The sequence below is a fragment of the Gorilla gorilla genome, chromosome 4, assembly GCF_029281585.2.
Source record: "Gorilla gorilla gorilla isolate KB3781 chromosome 4, NHGRI_mGorGor1-v2.1_pri, whole genome shotgun sequence".
Classification (NCBI taxonomy): domain Eukaryota; kingdom Metazoa; phylum Chordata; class Mammalia; order Primates; family Hominidae; genus Gorilla; species Gorilla gorilla.
Genome location: NC_073228.2, coordinates 9576510 through 9597589, shown reverse-complemented (window position 1 = coordinate 9597589; position 21080 = coordinate 9576510). Strand labels below are relative to the sequence as shown.

The 21080-nt window shown below is 54.5% G+C and overlaps 2 protein-coding genes and 1 long non-coding RNA gene across 6 annotated transcripts in view; 2 read left to right on the top strand and 1 right to left on the bottom strand.

Annotated features, from left to right (window-relative positions):
• Positions 1-2010, top strand: part of LOC129533944 (uncharacterized) — a 2971-nt gene extending 961 nt beyond the window's left edge. The window contains exons 2-3 of the long non-coding RNA XR_010133695.1: positions 116-795; positions 1749-2010. This is a non-coding gene — a long non-coding RNA (uncharacterized lncRNA). The remainder of the gene's footprint in view (positions 1-115; positions 796-1748) is intronic.
• OGFOD3 (2-oxoglutarate and iron dependent oxygenase domain containing 3) overlaps positions 1-20636 on the bottom strand; it is a 27625-nt gene extending 6989 nt beyond the window's left edge. The window contains exons 1-8 of one of the 3 annotated variants that reach the window (XM_019026395.4): positions 20435-20636; positions 17430-17659; positions 13695-13770; positions 11616-11658; positions 8669-8733; positions 7703-7759; positions 6331-6484; positions 723-846 (exon numbers count right to left, since the gene is read on the bottom strand). In XM_019026395.4, the coding sequence (XP_018881940.1) occupies positions 723-846; positions 6331-6484; positions 7703-7759; positions 8669-8733; positions 11616-11658; positions 13695-13770; positions 17430-17659; positions 20435-20508 (823 nt within the window). In that variant the 5' untranslated portion in view covers positions 20509-20636. The remainder of the gene's footprint in view (positions 1-722; positions 847-6330; positions 6485-7702; positions 7760-8668; positions 8734-11615; positions 11659-13694; positions 13771-17429; positions 17660-20434) is intronic. The other 2 variants (XM_019026396.4, XM_019026397.4) reach the window with 2 other exon arrangements.
• The window catches only part of HEXD (hexosaminidase D), a 23458-nt gene continuing 23001 nt past the window's right edge, over positions 20624-21080 (top strand). For both annotated transcript variants that reach the window (XM_004040763.5, XM_019026394.4), the window contains exon 1: positions 20624-20763. The gene's annotated coding sequence lies outside the window, so the exon portion shown is untranslated. The remainder of the gene's footprint in view (positions 20764-21080) is intronic.

The following is a 21080-nucleotide window of genomic DNA, read 5'->3' as shown; positions in this document are numbered from 1 at the left end:
CCAGAGGGCTCCCAGGCCTATGCGAGTTTCGGCTGCATCTGGGGTCAGGGCTGTGGGCTCCACCTGAGGAGGCCCCTAACAGGGGTTCCCCCCTCCCCACACCCTCCCACCCCAGGATCTGGGCTTGTGTTACCCACAAGTTCAAGGAGCAGAGGACGACTGTCCGCTCGGCAAATGCTCACTGGCACTGCTGTGTCTGCACCAGGCTGGGCATGGCTGGGGCTCTGGGACTCTGGGACCGCAAGGTCCAGCATGATGGGTTCTAAAGCCGGCACCACAGAGCCACCCGGTGAGGTTCCAGCCACCAGCGAGGAGGGCACTCGGTCACCGACACTGGGCTGGGGCCTCGTCTAATCTTAGGTTGCGAGTCTCTTTGAGAAGGGTACAGAGGTGAACACACTCCAGAGGGGAGGGAGGGAGACCCTGACCGCCAAGGTGACACACACCAGGGAGGGAAGTGGATGGTGCCTGTCAAGGTGACGCGCACCAGGGCGTGGAGGGGGCTCTGCCGCTGACTGACGGTGATCTCAGACGTGTGGCCCCGTAGACACCGGCCTCCTGGGTGTTGGGACTGGCGCTAGACCTGGGAATCACTCAGCACCGGCCCGGCACACAGCAGGTGCTCCATGAACTCAGCCTCGCTCCCAGGGACACGCCCCCCACACCCACGGTGCTTGCCTGAGCCGGGAGCCCCACGCCCAGGCCCCGCCCGCGCCTCCTACCAGCTCTCGGCTCCACCGTCTTGTTGGCACCCTCCTCCATGAACACGAACCGCCCTCCACCGAAGTCCTCCAGGTAGTTGGAGAGGTACAGCAGCGAGGTGTAGTCGAAGGAGCCGTAGGTCACCTGAGGGCAGAGCCGGGAGGAGGGGGCAGAATGGGCTCTCAGCATGCGACCAGGGCAGGTGCTGCTTCTCTCTCTTATTTTTTGTTTATTTATTTTTTGAGACAGAGTCTTGCTCCATCGCCCAGGCTGGAGTGCGATGATGCGATCTCGGCTCACTGCAATCTCCGCCTCCCAGGTTCAAGCAATTCTCCTGCCTCAGCCTCCCGAGTAGCTGGGGCTACAGGCACCCACCACCACACCCAGCTAATTTTGTATTTTTAGTAGAGACAGGGTTTCACCTTGTTGGTCAGGTTGGTCTCAAACTCTTGATCTCAGGTGATCCACCCACCTTGGCCTCCCAAAGTGCTGGGATTACGGGCATGAGCCACTGAACCCAGCCTCTTTTTTTTTAATAGACAGGGTATCGCTTTTTTTACAGACAGCATCACTCAGGCTGTGACGCAGTCACAGCACTGTCATTGCTTACCATAACCTTGAACTCCTGGCTTTAAACAATCCTCCTGCCTCAGCATCCTGGGTAGCCACGACCACAGGCGCACGCCACTACACCCAGCTAATTTTTTCTTTTTTTTTTTTTTGTAGAGATGGCATCAGTCCACCCACTTTGGCCTCCCGGGTGCTGGGATTAGAGGCATGAGCCACTGTGCCTGGCTGATTTTTGTATTTTTTGTAGAGGTTGGGGCGGGATGGTGGCGGGGGGGCGGGTCTTGCTATGATGCCCAGGCTGGTCTCAAACTCCTGGCCCCAAGTGATCCTCCTGCCTCAGCCTCCCGGGTGCTGGGATTACGCGCGTGAGTCACTAACATCTGTGCTTCTTATTTTCCAGAAGGTAAATTAACAACACGTGTCAGCCCCATTAACCATGCCATTCGTTCCTTTGCAACTTTAAAAACCCTCTGCAGAGTCTCCAGCCTCATGCATTGTTGCCCAGGATTTCCCGTAAGCCCAAATGTTGGAGCAGCCGTGTTCCAGCAAAGGCTGCAGGCAGCAGGCCAGCCAGCAGGGTGTGCACGCTGGGCTGGTCCCCCGGTGCCAGCCTCGCTGCCCACACGTGGGAACCAGAGGCAGCGGTGGACGCGCTTTTCTCCTTTCTTCAGAAGTGGAGCAATCCCAAACTTTTTAAAACTTGTAATAAAATGCAGAACCTAAGATTTACCAGCTTAACTGTGTCTTCACTGTTTTTAAGCACAGTTCAGTGATGTTAAGCACATTCCCAACGCTGTGCAGCCACCGCACCGTCCTCTCCAGAACATCTCATCCTCCCAGGCTGAAGCTCCGTCCCCAGGAAGCACTGACTCCCCACGCCCCCCAGTCCTGCCCTCTCCATTCTGCTTTCTGTCTCTGTGAACCTGGCGACTCTAGGGTCCCCACGGACGTGGGATCAGGCAGGATCTGTCCCTCCGTGACTGGCTTACTTCACTCAGGGGTCGCAGCACTCAGCTTCCATTCCAGAACCCAGCTGGGGCTACGCCCTGGGGGTGAAAGGTGCAGCCGCCAGGACGCCGGCTGCAAAGGGGAGGGCACGTCTCACCCAGCTCAGCTGTCATAAGCACATCCAGAGCATGGAGGGAAAGAGACACTCTGGGGAGGGAAGGGGGATGGAGCCGCACCAGCGCGGAACTGGACACCCACTGTGCGGGCGCTGAGCTAGGTACATCACACACAACAGAGCCTCGTGTGCAGTGGAGAGAGCCCAGGCTTGAAGGCAGACACCGGGCCCTCCCCCTGGGCAAGGTGGCCTCCTCTGAGTCCTCCTGGGAAGGAGAGCAGGATCGCGCTGGGGCCCAGCCCCCAGTCCGACCCGCCAATATCCACCTCACATAATCTGCTGTAAGGAAGCCCAGTCTCAGGTGGTGCCCTGGGCGGTGGGTCAAGCTCCCTTCCCTCTGCCCCTCCCAGCTGCCAGGAGGCCCCTTGGGCTCAGCTCCCGTGGGCTTTGCCCCCTCCAGGCCTCACGGATGCCCCCCGGAGTCTCCCCTTAAAAGCTTCCTAAACACAAGTCCGTGCCAGGCTCTGATTCTGGGGAGACCAGAGTAAGACGTCAAGTGAGCAAAGCCGCGTGCGGACTGCATTGCCTTCTGTAAAAAGGAAACCACACCAGGGTCCATGATCTGACAGCCACAGCTGCCTTATGTTATGCAATGGGAAGAAGGAACAATTGCCAAAACTGTTTTAAATGTGATTCTTTACAACTGACAGAATGCGGTATTCTTATGCATTCGTTTTTAACACACACAGAAATTCAAGAAGGAACTCTGAGATCTCAGGACTGTGGTTACCTGTAGGTGAGGGGGTTACTGGTTCGCCTTTATTTATATACATATATATATATGACTTTTAAATCTTGTAGGATGCATTACTTATTCAAATATTCAAATTTTGATGCATGATTTATTCAAAACTAAATTTAAAATAAAGTACACTGGCCAGAAGTCATAGCAAAATAGCTCCCCACAGAACAACACGAAAATCACCCAGGTTTCTAAACAGTTCTGTTTCACTGAAGTAAAGTCTCTGCTAATTAGAAAAACACTGATCTTCAGACGCCACTTTGGTTTCCTGATGAGCAGACAAAATTCAGTCGGGGGCCATGGAAGGAGCCGGGAGCGACCGGACCAGGGCGAATCTGCTGTCTGTGCTGGCGGAAGGCCAGTGAGTGCCGTGCAGTCGTGAAAAAGGAAGTGGTTAAAGTGGTTACAGCAAAGCGGTGGCGCCGGCTGCTCCCGACACTGCAGCCTGAGAGGGAGAGAGGAGGACTGAAGGCAGACCCAGGCCTTGGGTTCCTTCACTGTTCCTATTCCCTTGGGTTTACCTTTTTTTTTTTTTTTTTTTTTTTGAGATGGAGTCTCGCTCTGTCACCCAGGCTGGAGTGCAGTGCAGTGGCGTGATCTCGGCTCACTGCAACCTCCACCTCCCGGGTTCATGCCATTCTCCTGCCTCAGCCTCCCGAGTAGCTGGGACTACAGGCGCCCGCCACCACGCCCGGCTAATTTTTTGTATTTTTAGTAGAGACAGGGTTTCACCGTGTTAGCCAGGATGGTCTCGATCTCGTGACCTCGTGATCCACCCGCTTCAGCCTCCCAAAGTGCTGGGATAACAGGCGTGAGACACCACACCCGGCCCTGGGTTTACCATTTTAATGCCAAGTAGCAGAGTGCCAAGATGGCAGATGCTGATTGCAGATTATAACTGCAATCTCTCTCTCCTTCTGATTACAACTGAAACTGCACAGAGTGCACTTTGGGAGGCAGAGGCAGGTGGATCACCTGAGGTTAGGAGTTCGAGACTAGCCTGGCTAACATGGTGAAACCCCGTCTCTACTAAAAATACAAAAATTAGCCGGCCGCGGTGGCACGCACCTGTAATCCCAGCTACTCGGGAGGCTGAGGCAGGAGAATGGCTTGAACCTGGGAGGCAGAGGTTGCAGTGAGCTGAGATCGCGCCACTGCACTCCAGCCTGGGTGGCAGAGCAAGACTCCATCTCAAAAAAAAAAAAAAAACAAACAAAAAAACTGCACTTGAAGAATAATTTAGTAACAAATGTCACACGGCACAGAAAGCTGGTCATCTAACTGCCATTCCTTCCTCTGTCACAGCGGGCACGGTGGGGCAGCGAGCGTCCTAATCTCCCCAGCCATGTGCTTTCTGGCTTTAATGTTCTATTTGAGCTTCAGCTCCAGGGCTCACAGTGCCACTCAACCACTTCCATCCAGAAGGGAACTCACGGCTTCTACACCATAAAAATCAACCTTAAAGAATTGCTATAATACCATTCTTTGTATTAGCTGTGCTTTACTTTTATCTTCTAAAATATTTTATTAAGGGCCAGGTGCGGTGGCTCACACCTGTAATCCCAGCACTTTGGGAGGCCGAGGCAGGTGGATTGCTTGAGGTCAGGAGTTTGAGGCCTGCCTGGCCAACATGGTGAAACCCTGTCTCTAATAAAAATACAAAAATTAGCTGGGCGTGGTGGTGCATGCCTGTAGTCCCAGCTACTTGGGAGGCTGAGGCAGGAGAACCGCTTGAACCCAGGAGGCGGAGGTTGTAGTAAGCCAAGATCACACAACTGCACTCCAGCCTGGGCAACAGAACAAGACTGTCTCAAAAATAAATAAATAAATAAATAAATAAAAGGCTTGGCATGGTAGCTCACGCTTGTAATCCCAGTACTTTGGGAGGCCGAGGTGGGCAGATCACCTGAGGTCAGGAGTTTAAGACCAGCCTGACCAATACAATGAAACCCCATCTCTACTAAAAATACAAAAATTAGCCGAGCGTGGTGGCATGTGCCTGTAATCCCAGCTACTTGGGAGGCTGAGACAGGAGAATCACTTGAACCCAAGAGGTGGAGGTTGCAGTGAGCCGAAATCGCACCATTGCACTCCAGCCTGGGCATCAAGAGTGAAACTCCATCTTAAAAAAAAAAAAAAAAGAAAGAAAAGAAATGGGATGGGTAATGGCTCTCGCCTGTAATCCCAGCACCTTGGGAGGCCGAGGCGGGAGGATTGCTTCAGCCCAGGAGGTCAGGCCAGCCTGGGCAGCATAGTGAGACCCTGTGTCTACAAAAATAGAAAAATGAGCCAGGCGTCGGGGCACGCACCTGTGGTCCCAGCTATAGTCTCAGTCCCAGGCTGAGGCAGCACGACGGCTTGAGCCTGGGAGGTCAAAGTTGCAGTGAGCCATGACTGCACACCTGCACTCCAGCCTGGGTGACAGAGTGAAGCTGTAACTCAAAAGAAATAAAAGAAAGAAAGGTAGAAAGTGGTAAAAGAAGGCTCCCAGAGACAACACAGAGACCTGGGCCACAGAGAGCATCAGTGGCTGAGCAGAGACCATCTGCCGTAAGAGGTTAAGCATCGGTCTGTGAATAAGTAACAATGGGGTAACCACAGGCCCTGTGGGCCGGGTTCTCCACTTCTTCCTGTCACCATCAAATGAGAAATTTTATTTCTCCAACTCTATCAGTGAGATTGAGGGTGTGCCCTGAAACCTCAGAGAGGAAGACATCTAAATGCTTACACCCACCGGGCATGGTGGCTCACACCTGTAATCCCAGCACTTTGGGGGGCCGAGCAGGGAGGACTGCCTGAGCTCAGGATTTTGAGACTATCCTGGCCAACATGGTGAAACCTCATCTCTACTAAAAATACAAAAATTAGCCGGGCCTGGTGGGGCGTGCCTGTAGTCCCAGCTACTCGGGAGGCTGAGGCAGGAGAATCGCCTGAACCCGGGAGGCAGAGGTTGCAGTGAGCCGAAATCGCGCCACTGCACTCCAGCCTGGGCGACAGAGCAAGACTCTGTCTCAACCAATCAATCCTAACACCATGCACACAGCAGGCGGATGCTGCAAAAGACAGCCCTGTGGTAGGTAGCCCCAGGCCACGGGAGAACAGGCCTCACGTTAACCACATGCGCGCTCACCCCGTCCACATGCGCGCTCACCCTGCCCACATGCGCGCTCACCCTGCCCACGGGCGCGCTCACCTTGTCCACGTGCGCATGCCAGTACTCGTCGTGCGCCGTCCGCGCTTCCGTGCTGTTTATGCGGGAGAAGAAGGTGGGCTTGGTCAGATGCAGCGAGGACGCGCTGATGCCGAAAGCCTCAGCAATGGTGAGCTGGACCTTCTGCCGCACCTCCCTGCAGAGGACACAACAGCCGTCAGCGCAGCCCCAGGCGGGAGGGAACGCTCGTGGGTCCCAACCCGTGGGCGGCAGGAAAGGAACCAGCCCTCGTACGGCTCCGGACCCGCGGGGCGGGGGCTCCCAAGCACACCGGGAACAGATACCGGCTCCGCCTGGGAACGACGTGGCCCACAGCCCACGCGCAGAGCAGCCAGAGGCAGGTGCGAGACCACAGCAGCAGGACTGGGGAGGCAGAAGGGCGGCTGCAGGACCAACGCTGGGGAGGCTGGTGTGGAGTCAGGCCCCAGATGCCAAAGCCTCCAGGCTTCACTTGCAGGGCCTGGAGCCCAGCCTCCTATTCAGCAACGAAGAGGCTGCTGTCCCCCAACGTGAGTGTGCGGGGTGCGTGGTCGTGGGGAGAGGGGAGTGGGTGTCGAGCCTGCTAAGTGTGGATGGGGTGTCTGTACTGGGGACAAAAGGACTCTCGCTCAGAAGACCCCACGTGCCAGGCCAGAGCGGCTCTGAAATGGATGTCTGGATGGGCATGGGCCCATGTGGGGGGCTCGAGGGGGGGCACTCGTGTGTCCTGGGATGGTTGTGTGACTCTTAGCTCCTTTGCCCTCATCTCAACCTGGGCTCCTCCAGCAGAATTTTTTTTTTTTTTTTTTTTTTTGAGATGAGGCCTGTTCTGTCACCCAGGCTGGAGTGCAGTGGTGCAATCTCAGCTCACTGCAACCTCCACCTCCGGGGTTTAAGCAATTGTCCTGCCTTAGCCTCCGGGGTAGCTGGGATTACAGGCACCCGCCACCACACCCAACTAATTTTTGTACTTTTAGTAAAGCTGGGGTTTCACCATGTTGGCTAGGCTAGTCTTGAACTCCTGACCTCAGGTGATCCACCCGCCTCGCCTCCCAAAGTGCTGGGATTACAGGCATGAGACACTGCACCCAGCCTCATCTGGCAGAATTTTAAAAACTGGGCTGATTTTACACAGCAGAAAACAAGAGGTTCTGACCAGGATGCAGCCACGGGATTCCACATCTGTTTCACCGACCCGGGCGCATCCTGGCCACGCTGGGCCTGCCCCGGCCTTTGCTCCATAACTCACTTCTGCGGGCCTGGCCCTGACCCCTGGGCCTCTCCGTGGGGCCTCCCCGGACCGGCCAGCTCTGCCACACCCCTCAGCCCCAGGCCACCCTGCCTGCGAACCCCCACCCGCCTCACTCCTCCTTACCGGTATAACCGGAAGTCCTCCTCTGAGAAGATGTTCTGTATTTTATCCCCGAAGTATCTGTGAAAAAAGGAGTATTCACAAAGGTCACAACACTTCATTAATCTGTTGTTCATCTCCTTTCAGTTCAGCCATTCCTCAAGTCCCTGAAAATCAACTCACACACTCAGAGCGACTCCATTTCCACAATGATAACTGCTATAAAGAAGGAGCCGGGCCGGGCGCGGTGGCTCACGCCTGTAATCCCAGCACTCTGGGAGGCTGAGGCAGGTGGATCACCTGAGGTCAGGAATTCGAGACCATCCTGGCCAACATGGCACAACCCCATCTCTACTAAAAATACAAAAATTAGCTGGGCGTGGTGGTGCATGCCTGTAACCCCAGCTACTCGGGAGGCTGAGATGGGAAAATTGCTTGAACCCAGGAGGCAGTCGAGTGAGTCGAAATTGCGCCACTGCACTCCAGCCTAGGCGACAGAACAAGATTCCATCTCAAAATAATAATAATAATAATAATAATAAACACAAGGAGCCAGCCGGGAGCGGGACCCAGGGCTAATGCATGAGGCTGACACGGATCCACGCAGGGAGGGTCTCTTTGCTCTCCCGGCCCCTCAGGGAGCATCAAAGGCCCCATTGGATTCTTGGGAGCTGCTCCTGGGAGCCTCCCACCTCTGCTGCCTCTTGCTCCCATCCCTTCTGTCCCTGGGCCCATGAAAACACCAGATTCCCCTAAAGCTTCATGAACAAGCCCCCTGCCCACAGGCTGTGGAGAGTCCACACCTCCCAGCTCTTGCGTCCCAAAGAACCAGGAAGGACCCGGCCAACATCACAGCCACTGAGGCCCTGAGGCTGCACCGAGCCAGATCCTCCCTCACATGTCCACGTGTCCACATGTCCATGGCTAAGAGGCACAGAGCCGCTCACTCGGCTTTCAGAGCCAGCACTGAGGTCACGCTGCAGCACTCACCTGTACAGGTTCACAAAGTGCTTCCCGACAGACAGGGCCCCTGAGTGCAAGTCCAGAATGGATGCCTGGAAAAGACGTTGTGGAGTAAAGCGTGCAGCCGCAGCAATGGCAATGGCTGTTAAAAGTCATGGATGGTAAATGCGAGTTTCCAAGGTCTGGCCAGCACACACCTCAGGTTTTTTTTTTTTGTTTTTTTTTTTGTAAAAAGGATCTTACTCTGTTGCCCAGGCTAGGGTGCAGTGGCACAATCTCAGCTCATTGCAGCCTCAATATTCCAGGCTCCAGGCCAAACAATCCTCCCACCCTCTGCCTCCCAAGTAAAGGCGCTCGCCCCCACACCCGGCTAATTTTTCTATTTTTTGTAGAGATGTGGTCTCACTATATTACCTAGGCTGGTCTCAAACTCCGGGGCTCAAGTGATCCTCCCACCTCAGCCTCCCAAAGTACTGGGATTACAGGCATTAGCCACTGCGCGCAGCCTCAACCCAGGACTTTCTTAAAATCCTCCCAGACCGGCCAGACGTGGTGGCTCACACCTGCAATCCCAGCACTTTAGGAGGCTGAGACAGGTGGATTGCTTGAGGCCAGGAGTTCAAAACCAGCCTGGCTAACATGGTGAAACCCCATGTCTACTAAAAATACAAAATTAGCTGGGCATGGTGGCAGGCTGTAATCCCAGCTGTAGCTGGGACACCTACAGAAATAGCCTCCCAAGTAGCTGTAATCCCAGCTACTTGGGAGGCTGAGGCAGGAGAATCACTTGAATCTGGGAGGCGGAGGTTGCAGCGAGCCGAGATCGCGCCATTGCACTCCAGCCTGGGCTACAAGAGCGAAACTCCATCTCAAAAAAAAAAAAAAAATCTTCCTGGACCAAACACTTTTGTTCCCGGTGACCTAAAGAATGGTGGCACGTGTGGGCTATTTTTAGTCTGGAGCCATCTCCGTGCAGCTCCGTGCCAGTCACAGTCATGTGTCCCTGTGGGCAAGTGTTGACTTCTCTTGAGTAAATGCCTCACAGCGGTGCTCCCATCTTGGCCTCCTGGGCGGCTGGCACCACAGTGCGCGCCACGCCAAGCCTGAGTCATCACTTTGTAAGCCACTGCTGAAATGTTTCCTGCCCGACCACCCACCTCTCAGTCCTTCCCTACGTCCTCAGAGGAAGAGGCTTCCAGCCCACGTTAGTCATCCCACCTGTGACCCCAGAGGAGCCCCACTGCTGCCCCTTCCTCATCGCCACAGCCACTGGCCCTGTGGCACCAACCTAGCTTGGGCTCGCTGAACAGTAACTGAACCCAAAGCAGCGGCCCAGCCAGCTCCGTGCAGGACAACTTCCCATGTGAACGTGGAGGAGCTGTGAAACAGAAACCTACTCAATCACAGATCTTTAACAAATAGCCCCCGAACTGAACCAAACCAAACTGAAATAAAGGGAGGGACTTAGGCCGGGCACGGTGGTTCACGCCTGTAATCCCAGCACTTTGGGGGGTCAAGGCAGGTGGGTCACCTGAGCTCTGGAGTTCAAGACCAGCCTGGCCAACATGGTGAAACCTCGTCTCTATTTAAAATGCAAAAATTAGCCGGGCATCATGGCACATGCCTGTAGTCCCAGCTACTCAGGAGGCTGAGGCAGAAGAATGGCTTGAACCCAGGAGTTGGAGGTTGCAGTGAGCGGAGATCGCCCCATTGCACTCCAGCCTGGGCAACAGAGCGAGACTCTGTCTCAAAAAAAGAAGAAAAAAAGGAACTTAATTTTCAGAACTCAAGAGAAAAGAGTTTGCAGAAAAAAGTCACACAGACCATCACAGAAATACTTTGAAATTCTCGAAGAGTCTATAAATTAATTTTCTAGAAGTTTCAAATATGCAGAAAGACTCAAGTCTATTCCGTGATTATAACTGAAAGCGATCACCAAATAAACAGAGAGAAACAGATCTTCAGACAATTCCACACACCGAGCAAGAAAACAACCCTGAGGAAACCGCATGGGAATTGGAGCTAACACCAGCTGCCCCAGACTGACTCCCAGCCACTGCCCATCAGGAGGGTGAAGCCACAGCAGGCGGTGGCTCCATGATCCCTGCGGCTGCGGTAACACAAACCGGGGCTTTAAAACAACACAAGTTTATTCTCTCACAGTTCTAGAGGCCAGGAGTCTAAAATCGAGGTGTGGGAGGGGCCCTGCTCCCTCCCAGGGCTCCAGGGGAGGTCCTGCCCGCCTCTTCCATGGCCGCACTGCTCCCATCTCTGCCTCCATCTTCACAGGACCTTTTCCTCCTCCCTCTCAAATCTCCCCCTGCCTCTGTCTCCTATAGGCACTTGCCATTGGATTTAGGACCCTAAATCTGGGATGATGTCATCTTGAGATCCTTAAGTTAATTACATCTGCAAAGGTCCCTTTTCCAAATCAGATCATGTCCACGGGCTCCAGGTGAACACATTGTCCGAGGCCACTAGCTGACCCCCTGCAGCCTCACATGGGACGACAGCCCCACAGGGCGTCCATGGAGGCGTCCAGCTCGGAAGTTGCAGGATGCGTCGCAGCGTGTCTGTCCCACGGAGGCCCTGCTGTTTCCCGGCAGCTCCACGGGCTCTCCTGTGTCCAGCACACACAGCCGTCTCCTCGCTGGGCTCCCACCCCGCTCCCTTGCCGGCTCTCTGCTTCCAACCCCCTCTATCCCCCAATGTGAACTGGAGCCAGGCAGGCTGTGACATGCCATGAACAGATGGCCACGCACATCTAAGGACACACTCTTCCCAACGAGGGGACGCCGCACGGGTTTCAGTCAGGCGCAGCTGCTGCGGCTGGTGCTGAGAAACACCACGGCAGGCCCCACCCACATTTGGGGGCACGCAGGGAACCCTGCATGTCTGTGCCTTCCCCTTCCCATCCAAGTGAGAGCAAAGTTAAAGGGTAAAAAAAGGGGGGCAGGGACTACATTCAACTCACCCCTCCGTCAGATCCTCCCAGGGAGAGCCCCTTTTCAGCTATGCTGTAGGGAGAAAATAATTCAGAATTTAGTTGCTAGAGTTGTCTATAATGTATAATCTAGGCAAACATCAATCAGCAAAATTAATGCAATGTTAGTGGGTCCTGCGTGTTTAATGTTTATGATGTAAACAAATGTTTAGACCAAAGGACTCAACTTTCAAAGTTCAGTGTGTAAGCGACAATACTGCCATTGCTGTCTTGTCAATATTTGACTCAGCTTAGAAACGACTGGGCTTCAGCACCTTGGGAGGCCAAGGCAGGTGGATCACGAGGTCAGGAGTTCCAGACCAGCCTGGCCAACATGGTGAAACCTCGTCTCAACTAAAAATACAAAAATTAGCCAGCGGTGATGGCAGGTGCCTGTAATCCCAGCTACTCTGGAGGCTGAGCCAGGAGAATCGCTTGAACCCAGGAGGCAGAGGTTGCAGTGAGCCGAGATCACGCCACTGCACTCCAGCCTGGACAACAAAGCAAGACTCTGTCAAGAAAGAAAGAAAAAGAGAGAGAGAGGGAGAGAAAGGGAGGGCTGGGCTTAATCTCTCATCTTCAACATCGAAAGCCACCTGGGCGAAGCTCAGGAGCCTGGGGAGCATCTAGGGGAGGGCCCACTGCTCCCCATCTCTCCTGGAACCCCAGGCAGGTGGGGGAAGCTTTGAGATTCACCAGCTCAGGAGATAGGGGCCCTGACCATGGTGAGAGAAAGACACCCACACGCCAGCTGTGCTGGACCACAGAGGACCACCCTGAGCTGCCACAGGTGCTGGGAGCTGCCTGTGGACACCAACTGGGGACACGCCGGTGCCTCAGTCAGACAGCAGTAACCCCACTGGAGCTAGGCAGCAGTAACCCTGCGTGGAGCTAGGCAACATCCTCGGGGGCAGGCTCCCTGGGGAGAATCTCAGGGTAGGGCACGTGGCCCAGGGCTGCACACCATTCCACATGCTTATCGTCTCAACAAGTGGTTGGAAAATCAAAACTTTCTTTTAAGATCTCAGTAAGAAAAGTCCAGCACCAGTAGCCTCTGAGTGGCATCCTGTGCTGCCACAAGTCATAGCCAGGTGGGCTGACGGGCTCCCTGGAGGCAGTTTCAGAGCAGACACTGAGCGGTCATTGAGCAGCATCCCGGAGGCTCTGTGGGGAGCATGGGGCACTCAGCAGCAGCCCCCAGAGGCGGCCACAACCCCTGCAGAGGAACCTGGGCCTCTGGGTACTCTCCCAGCTACTGCTTCGCTGAGGGCCATGGTCTCCTCTCCTGAAATCGGAAAATCTGAGCTTGGCCCTTGAAAGCACATAATTCTTTTTTTTTTTTTTTTGAGATGGAGTCTCACTCTGTCACCCAGGCTGGAATGCAATGGGTCAATCTCGGCTCACTGCAATCCCTGCCTCCCAGGTTCAAGCAATTCTCCTGTCTCAGCCTCCTGAGTAGCTGAGATTACAGGTGTGTGCCATCACACTCGGCTAATTTTTCATATTTTAGTAGAGACAGGGGTTTCACCATGTTGCCCAGGCTGGTGTCGATCTCCTGAGCTCAGGCAATCCACCCGCCTTGGCCTCCTCAAGTGCTAGGATTACAGGCATGAGCCACCGCGCCCGGCCTGGAAATTCTTACAAAATTATAATAAAATCTTTTTTTTTTTTTTTTTTTTGGAGGTAGAATCTCGCTCTGTCGCCCAGGATGGAGTGCAGTGGTGCGGTCTTGGCTCACTGCAACCTCTGCCTCCCGGGTTCCAGCGGTTCTCCTGCCTCAGCCTCCTGAGTAGCTGGGACTACAGGCACATGCCACCACACCCAGCTAATTTATTGTATTTTAGTAGAGACAGGGTTTCACCATGTTGCCCAGGCTGGTCTCGAACTCCTGAACTCAGGCAATCTGCCCGCCTCAGCCTCCCCAAGTGCTGAGATTACAGGCGTGAGCCACCACGCCTGGCAATAAAATCCTTAAAACCGCTTTATTACTAACAACGCTCTGCTTCCCGCCCTGGCCCCACTCCCCGTGTGTTTGTTTAAATCCCACCGTGCTCAGGGACAGGCGGTTACCTGCGAATCCGCTCTGCTTCCTCCCTGGTGATGACGACATCGGTGACACCTCTGCCGCACTTTCGGGGAGTGCAGCCTGTGAAGGGACAGCCAGGGTGAGACGCGGTTTCCAAGGCCACCGGCGCATGCCCTTCCAGGGAATCAGGGCCAGAGCCGGCTAATACGCCCGGTCAAATGTGAATTTCAGACACACACAACCACAGCTCTCCAGCGTGCATGCGCTTTGTGCGGGACATCTGGAGTTCACGTCTCACTGGGCCACCTTGGCTTCCAGTGGCTCCAACTGGAGATTTAATCCAGAGGCACCTGTTGCTGCCCCAAACCCTGGGAAAGTCACAGAAACCCCAAACACGGCGTCAACAGCATTCCTGAACCATCACTGACTGCAGGTCCAGACACCCACAGGCACCGTCAGAAAACCCTTCTGAGACCACCAGAGCAGAAAACCCTCCTGGGACCACCAGAGGGGAAAACCCTCCTGAGACCGCCAGAGAGGAAAACCATCCTGGGACCACCGGAGCAGAAAACCCTCCTGAGACCACCAGAGTGGAGCTTGTGGGTCGAGTCCCAGTCCTTCCCCAGGGCACAGCGAACTGCTCCCCACATCCCCCTGTCTCTCCCCGTACTTTGGTGACCTGTGGAGGCTGAGAGGGAAGAGGAAGCAGCAGCTCAAATGGGGGTCAGGGTGGTCGGGGCAGGGGCAGGGGCAGGGTCGTTGGAACAGGAGCAACACGGTCGGGGCAGGGGCATGGTTATCAGGGCAGGGGCATGGTTATCGGGGCAGGGGCATGGTTATCGGGGCAGGGGCAAGGTCGTTTGGGGCAGGGGCAGTGTTGTTGGGACAGGATCAGAGTGGACAGGAGTCAGGGTCATTGGGGCAGAGGAAGGGTGGACAGGGCAGGGGCAGGGTGTTTGGGGCAGGGGCAGGGTGGTCAGACAGGGTTAGGGTGTTTGGGGCAGGGTGGTCGGGGCAGGGGCAGGGTGGTCTAGGCAGCATCGCACAGATGCACAAGGTACAGCAGAGTGTCGGAGAGGGGCCCAGGGACCCGCCCCTGTGGTTTGGTACCAAGTGCAGCTGGCTTCATGCACTGGGAAGGCGTCAGGCCATGCCTGACGGATCAGACGGCAGCCCACAAGCACCAGGACACGGGGCAAACCGGGACTCCACAATATGCTTTTCCTCCCTCTCCCTACATCCTGCCTAAAAAGCCAGCCCTGAGTCTGGACGTGGAGCATCCCTCCCGGGACCATGGGAATAAAAGCCTCACACTCAGTGCTGAGCGCCAGCATCAGGGGCTTGGACCCAGGGATCACAAGGCACCAAGATGACCTTGGTTCCTTTCTCTGGGCCTTGTGCCAGGAGATAAACAGAGCTCCACTTGGCTGAATATCAGGGAAGGGGGGGCTGTAGTTACATGTGGTTAAATGATCTAATGGACATAGGTGTTGTATTTCAAAAACAAAAAGTCATTTTATGCTTTTTTATAAGGTTTACCCCACAAAACATGAGGACACAGGAAAGCGGAAAGCAAACGGCAAATGCAATGAGAGCCACACAGGCCCGTGGCGCAGCCTCTGTACTAGCAAAGAGAATCACTAGAGGGAAGAGAGGGTCCCCCGCGGCACAGGAGCAACTCGGCAGGAAGGGGAAGGGGCAGCAGACAGCAGACAGCATCACCCCATGACACACATGGCAACCAAAGCACAGACGCTGCTGGGTCCATGCTCAGTGGAGGTTCTGACGCCCCTTTCCATAGCCGGCGGGTGAAGGAGACAGAAACTGGTGATGAGAATTTGTGCACACGAGCGTGGGTCAGGAGAAATACCCACAACATTGTGAAAAGGGACCAAAAATCCCACGCATTTCCAAATCTTTTTAATTTCCAAGTAATTCATGAGTTAAAAAACAATAATAATAAAAATGAGAGGCCAGGCACAGTGGCTCATGCCTGTAACCCCAGGGCCTTAGGAGGCCAAGGCAGGTGGATCACCTGAGGTCAGGAGTTCGAGATCAGCCTGGGCAACATGGGCAAAACACTGTCTCTACTAAAATTACAAAAATTAGCCAGATATGGTGGCAGGTGCCTGTAGTCCCAGCTACTCAGGAGGCTGAGGCAGGAGAATCACTTGAACCCAAGAGGCCTGGCGGAGGTTGCAGTGAGCCGAGATCATGCCACTGCACTCCAGCCTGGGCAACACAGTGAGTGACACTCTGTCCAAAAAAAAAAGAAAGAAAGAAAGAAAAAGAAAATACATCAAACCATTTGTTTTATTGTAAAACATATACAACATAGAATTTACCATTTTAGCCAAGCTTTTTAAAAAGTGCACAGTGTGGTGGCATCAGGCACAATAGCATCGTGCAGCCGTCACTAGCACCACCTCCAGAACTTTTCCGCCTCCCACAGGTGAAATCCCAAACCTATTAAACATGGACTTCCATCCTCCCTCCCTCATTCCAACTTTTTTCTTTTTTGGCGGGGGGTCAGGATCTCGCTCTGTCACCCAGGCTGGAGTGCGGTGGCACACTCTAGGTTCACTGCAGCCCTGACCTCCTGACCTCCCAACCTCCTGGGTTCAAGTGATTCTTCCATCTCTGCCTCCTGAGCTGGGGTTACAGGCGTGCACCACCACACCTGACCCATTTTTTATTTTGTAGAGATGGGGTCTCACTGTGTTTCCCAGTCTGGTCTTGAACTCTTGGCCTCAAGCGATCCTCCTGCCTGGGCCTCCCAAAGTGCTGGGATTGAGGATGAGCCACTGCTCCAGGCCATTGAAACTATTTTTAATGTCGATAAATTATTAATAATAACATGAAAAATTTCTGCTCCGTGCTAGCATTCAAAAAAGAGTTTTGGAAAGCTGGGATGTTAGAGAGAGAACTTCTGCTAAGAAAGAGAGAGCACCCACAACAACACACAACAGAAACACGTTCATTTTCTTGACTCCGAGGCGGTCCCGTCCCTCCCTGTGGCGCGGCTGGGACCACGTTCACGTGCGTCACAACGGCGCCCCTTTGTGGAAGAACTTGGCAATCTTTTCTTGGTTCAAGTGCAAAGCATTGAATTGAATTTTTTAAAACCTGAATTCTGCCTCAAAAACCCAGCAGCGCATGCTGGACTTTTAAAACTAAGAATATATCCACGTGGCATGGAATGTTCAAGAAAACAGAAGCGACAGGAGACCTACAGGGGGTGTGCGGTGGCCGGCCCGGTCAGACCTGCTCCGAGGCCGTGTGCTCTCCAGGGTGCTGAACCCCGGCCCGGCCAACCGCAGCGCTGCTCCAGGCTCTGGGCTGCCCTGGAACCACCACCTCCCGCATCTCTCAGGCCCAGGCAGAACGGGAGCGGGGGAGGGGAGCTGGGGCACAGGATGGCAGAAGGGCTGCTGGTCGTTTCTTGTTACATTTTCCCCAACATTCTCTGACTCTACCACATTCTCCAGTCAAAAAATCTTTCTGGTTTCGACTTTCTCATCCCTATCTTTCCAAGGCAAACCATCTCCTCCGCTGGACCGCACAGCTTACTAAAACGCCAACCGTGGCCGGGCAGTGATGGGCAGGGCCCAAAACACCTGCACTCCCAGTCAGATGTGGACTAGCCAGCCTGCAGGAGGGGAGAGGTTGTCTGCTACCCCCAAGCATACCACATCCAACCCAATTCCCACCCCTTCGTCGCAGCCAATGTCCTTTAACCACATTGAGTCTCATTTTAAAGTGTTGCTTTCCTGAACTACCTTCGAACCTGCGGTGACTGTCGTAGTCCTCAGAGCAGGGCACCTCGATGAATCTCCCTGCCACGACCTCGCCACGGCGGGCCAGGACCTCTGCGACCCCGTCGTCGGCCCCCAAGCTGCTCCAGAGCAGGAGTGCGGTGAGCACAAGGCCGGCCACCAGGCCCGCGGTCCTTAGCCACGGCCTCTGCCACAGCCTCTGCACCTCCCGCGGGGCTCGGTCCTTCTTGGTGCTGAGAACAGAAAACAGGCCACGTCACCCAAACACGGAGTGAGGCCAGAGAAAACGCTCCCAATCATCAAAGTGCATGCACCATGACCGGGCCTTCACTCACACCTCACCCCTGAAACGAGGGCTTCCTGCCTGGGGCCAGCGCTGTCCACTCAGGAAACACGGACTCTTCCCTCCCTTTCCCTTCAGGGATCTCCAATACACACTAACTGCCTTCTGAGCCCGGGAGTTTGAGAAATATTGCAATAGAGACTCATGGGTTTTAAGCAGAAGAAAAAAAAAAAAAGCCAGACATGCTCCTTATAAAAGCCACTTCAGGCCCGGCGCAGTGGCTTATGCCTGTAATCCCAGCACTTGGGGAGGCCAAGGCGGGCAGATCACCTGAGGTCAGGGTATCGAGACCAGCCTGACCAACATGGTGAAACCCTGTCTCTACTAAATACAAAAAAAAAAAATTAACCGGGCGTGGTGGCACATGCCTGTAGTCCCTGCTACTCGAGAGGCTGAGGCAGGAGAATCATTTGAACCCGGGAGGTGGAGGTTGCAGTGACCCAAGATTGTGTCATTGCACTCCAGCCTGGGCAACGAGAGCAAAACTCCATCTCAATAAATAAATAAATAAACAAACACACACCACTTTAATGTGAGATGTTTCACAACAAAATAAGGATGTTTAAAAGGGTTTGCTTAGCAAAATGGGACAGGATGGGGTGCCCTGTGGTGCAGCTGCTCTAGGACAGGCTGGTAGTGATGGGGGCCTCCACACAGGGGTGAACACTAAGGACGGGGGCCACTGGAGGAAGGTTGTTTCCAGGGTGGGGCGGAGGTGAGCCCCCTACAGCTCAGGTTATTCCATCAGGGCCGCACTCCCTCCCCTCCTGTAAAATAAGCTTCTCGTCTGTTCCAAGGAGCAGGTATTGGGCCTGTCCCAACAATGATAAGAGAGGGGCTTTGGACACATGTATTTCCAAAACTTGAATAGAGACTCATTTAAGGCATATTAGGACAATATTTCTTTTATTTTTTTATTTTTATTTATTTTTTTTTTTTTGAGACAGAGTTTCACTCTTGTTGCCCAGGCTGGAGTGCAATGGCACGATCTTGGCTCACTGCAACCTCTGCCTCCTGGGCTCAAGCAATTCTCCTGCCCCAGCCTCCTAAGTAGCTAGGATTACAGGCGTGCACCACCACCCCCAGCTATTTTTTTGTATGTTTAATAATAGAGACAGGGTTTCGCCACGTTGGTCAGGCTGGTCTCCAACTCCTGACCTCAAGTAATCTAACCGCCTCAGCCTCCCAAGGTGCTGCAATCACAGGCAAGCACCACCAGGCTCAGCCTCAGAAGTCTATATTTCTATACTAACCATTCAGTGCTGACAAAAACTGTTACTCGGTATTTCAGAAAATGTACAAGTTTACTGGAAATTTTTAAAATGTATTAATTAAATAACTTCTCATATTACTATTGAAGGAAATAGACACATGTATGTTTATACTTGAAATATTCTTTTGGAGAGATTTGGTTTTTGGGAGAAGGTAGAATACTTATAAATCATCACTAGGTCATTCATTTATAAAATTATAGCTGCAAGCTAGTCTGATGGTAGTGGATCCCCAGAACTTATTAACCTTAGTGTCACCAACGTTGGTATACAACCCCCCACAGCTAAATTTGACTGGCTTTAAAAAAAATTATAGCTGTGGCCAGGTGCAGTGGCTCACGCCTGTAATCCCGGCACTTTGGGAGGCCGAGGCGGGCGGATTGTTTGAGGTCGAGAGTTCGAGACCAGCCTGGCCAACATGGTGAAACCCCATCTCTACTAAAAATACAAAAATTAGCCGGGCATGGTGGCGGGCGCCTGTAATCCCAGCTACTTGGGAGGCTGAGGCAGGAGAATCTCTTGAACCCGGGAGGCGGAGGTTGCAGTGAGCCGAGATTGCGCCACTGCACTCCAGCCTGGGCAACAGAGCGAGCCTCTGTCTCAAAAAAAAAAAAAAAAATTATAGCTGTGAACTAGCATGAGGCATTTAAGATCCTATCTAGTAGACTCCAAAAGCAGCTGAGATGAAAAAGGGATAAAAATCTCAAGAACAAACTATGAGGTTTAAGAGTTATTGCAGTCTATCCAAACCTGAGGTGTCCTCCTGATATTTCTAAACTGACGACTTCAATGTGCAAATCGTCAATAGAGGGGAATTGGGCACTCCCCAAAAGAGCAAAATATTAATATCAAGCAAGCGAGAAGCTGTATTCTGCAGGTTAGAGGTTCCTTCACTAATACCTGCAAACCAATGATCACCTGTAACATTTTAAAATCCTAAAACTAAGCCATTCCTCCATGGCACCCGATCCTCTAGAATTCCACGAGGAAAGCAGGTTTCGTGGTTTAAAAGTGAAGGCGGAGGCACGCTCCTGGCTCAGGCGGACTTTCCAGGCTGCTGGGTGGGTTATTCCAAGGGACAGCGACAGCCAAACGGCAGGTTCCCGGAGCAGCAGCAACAGCTCATCAGGCTGGGAGCAAAGCCCCCTTCTCTTTCTCCTGCCCCTCTGGGATAGGTGGGCCTCTGCCGTCGGCTACCGCGGCTCCCGCCCGCACCTGCCCTGCTCCCAGCATGGGCTGCGGTAGACCCCGCCCCCCGCGGCAGACCACGCCCCACCTGCCCCCCCCACCCCCCACCCCGGTCGGGCCAGGCCCCGCCCCATCAGCCCCAGTCCCGCCCACTCCATGGCCCTGTCCGCCGCCGCAGCGCGCGCCCTTCCTCTCCTCACCGCTACCTGCTCCGGTTCCGGCGCTCGGCCGCTCCGTTGCCCTCGGGCGCCTTGGTTGCGGCCCTCCGCTGAGGCGCCATCGGACCAGGCCGCCGCAGAGCCGGGCCGGACGCGGGCGCCAGGCCCGGGGACGAACGCCGTAACAGGGAGCGCGAGGCAGGCACGGCGCAGGGACGCGGGTGCGACGCGCTCGGCCATCGGCCCCTGGGCTGGCGGCCAGGCCCGAGCAATCGGCGGCCGAGCGGGGCGGGGCTCAGAGCGGAGGCGGCGGCCGCGAGGGCGGGGCGGCCGGGCCTGGCTGCGCCCCCGGACCTCGCGGGACCGCGGCGGCGCAGGTGAGGTGCGGGTGCGGCTCTGGCTCTGCGCGCTAGGCCGGGCGGCTCCTGGCTGGAGGCGTTTCCCCCGCGCCAGTACCTGAAGAGGGACGGCCGGGCTCCCGAGCGACGCCTCCCAGCGTGGCTGTCCCGCAGCGGCGATGCGGGGCTGCTGAGAGAGGCTCGCACCGAGCCTGTGGGTGAAAATTGTGTGTAACTGGTCGTATGTACAAACTGAAAGTGCTTGGTGTCCGTGTGCACCACCGGCCTGCCCTGCTGTGTTACAGAGCCCTTAGGGTCAGCAGCCTCCGAACCCCTGCACGGAACCAGGGGTTGGA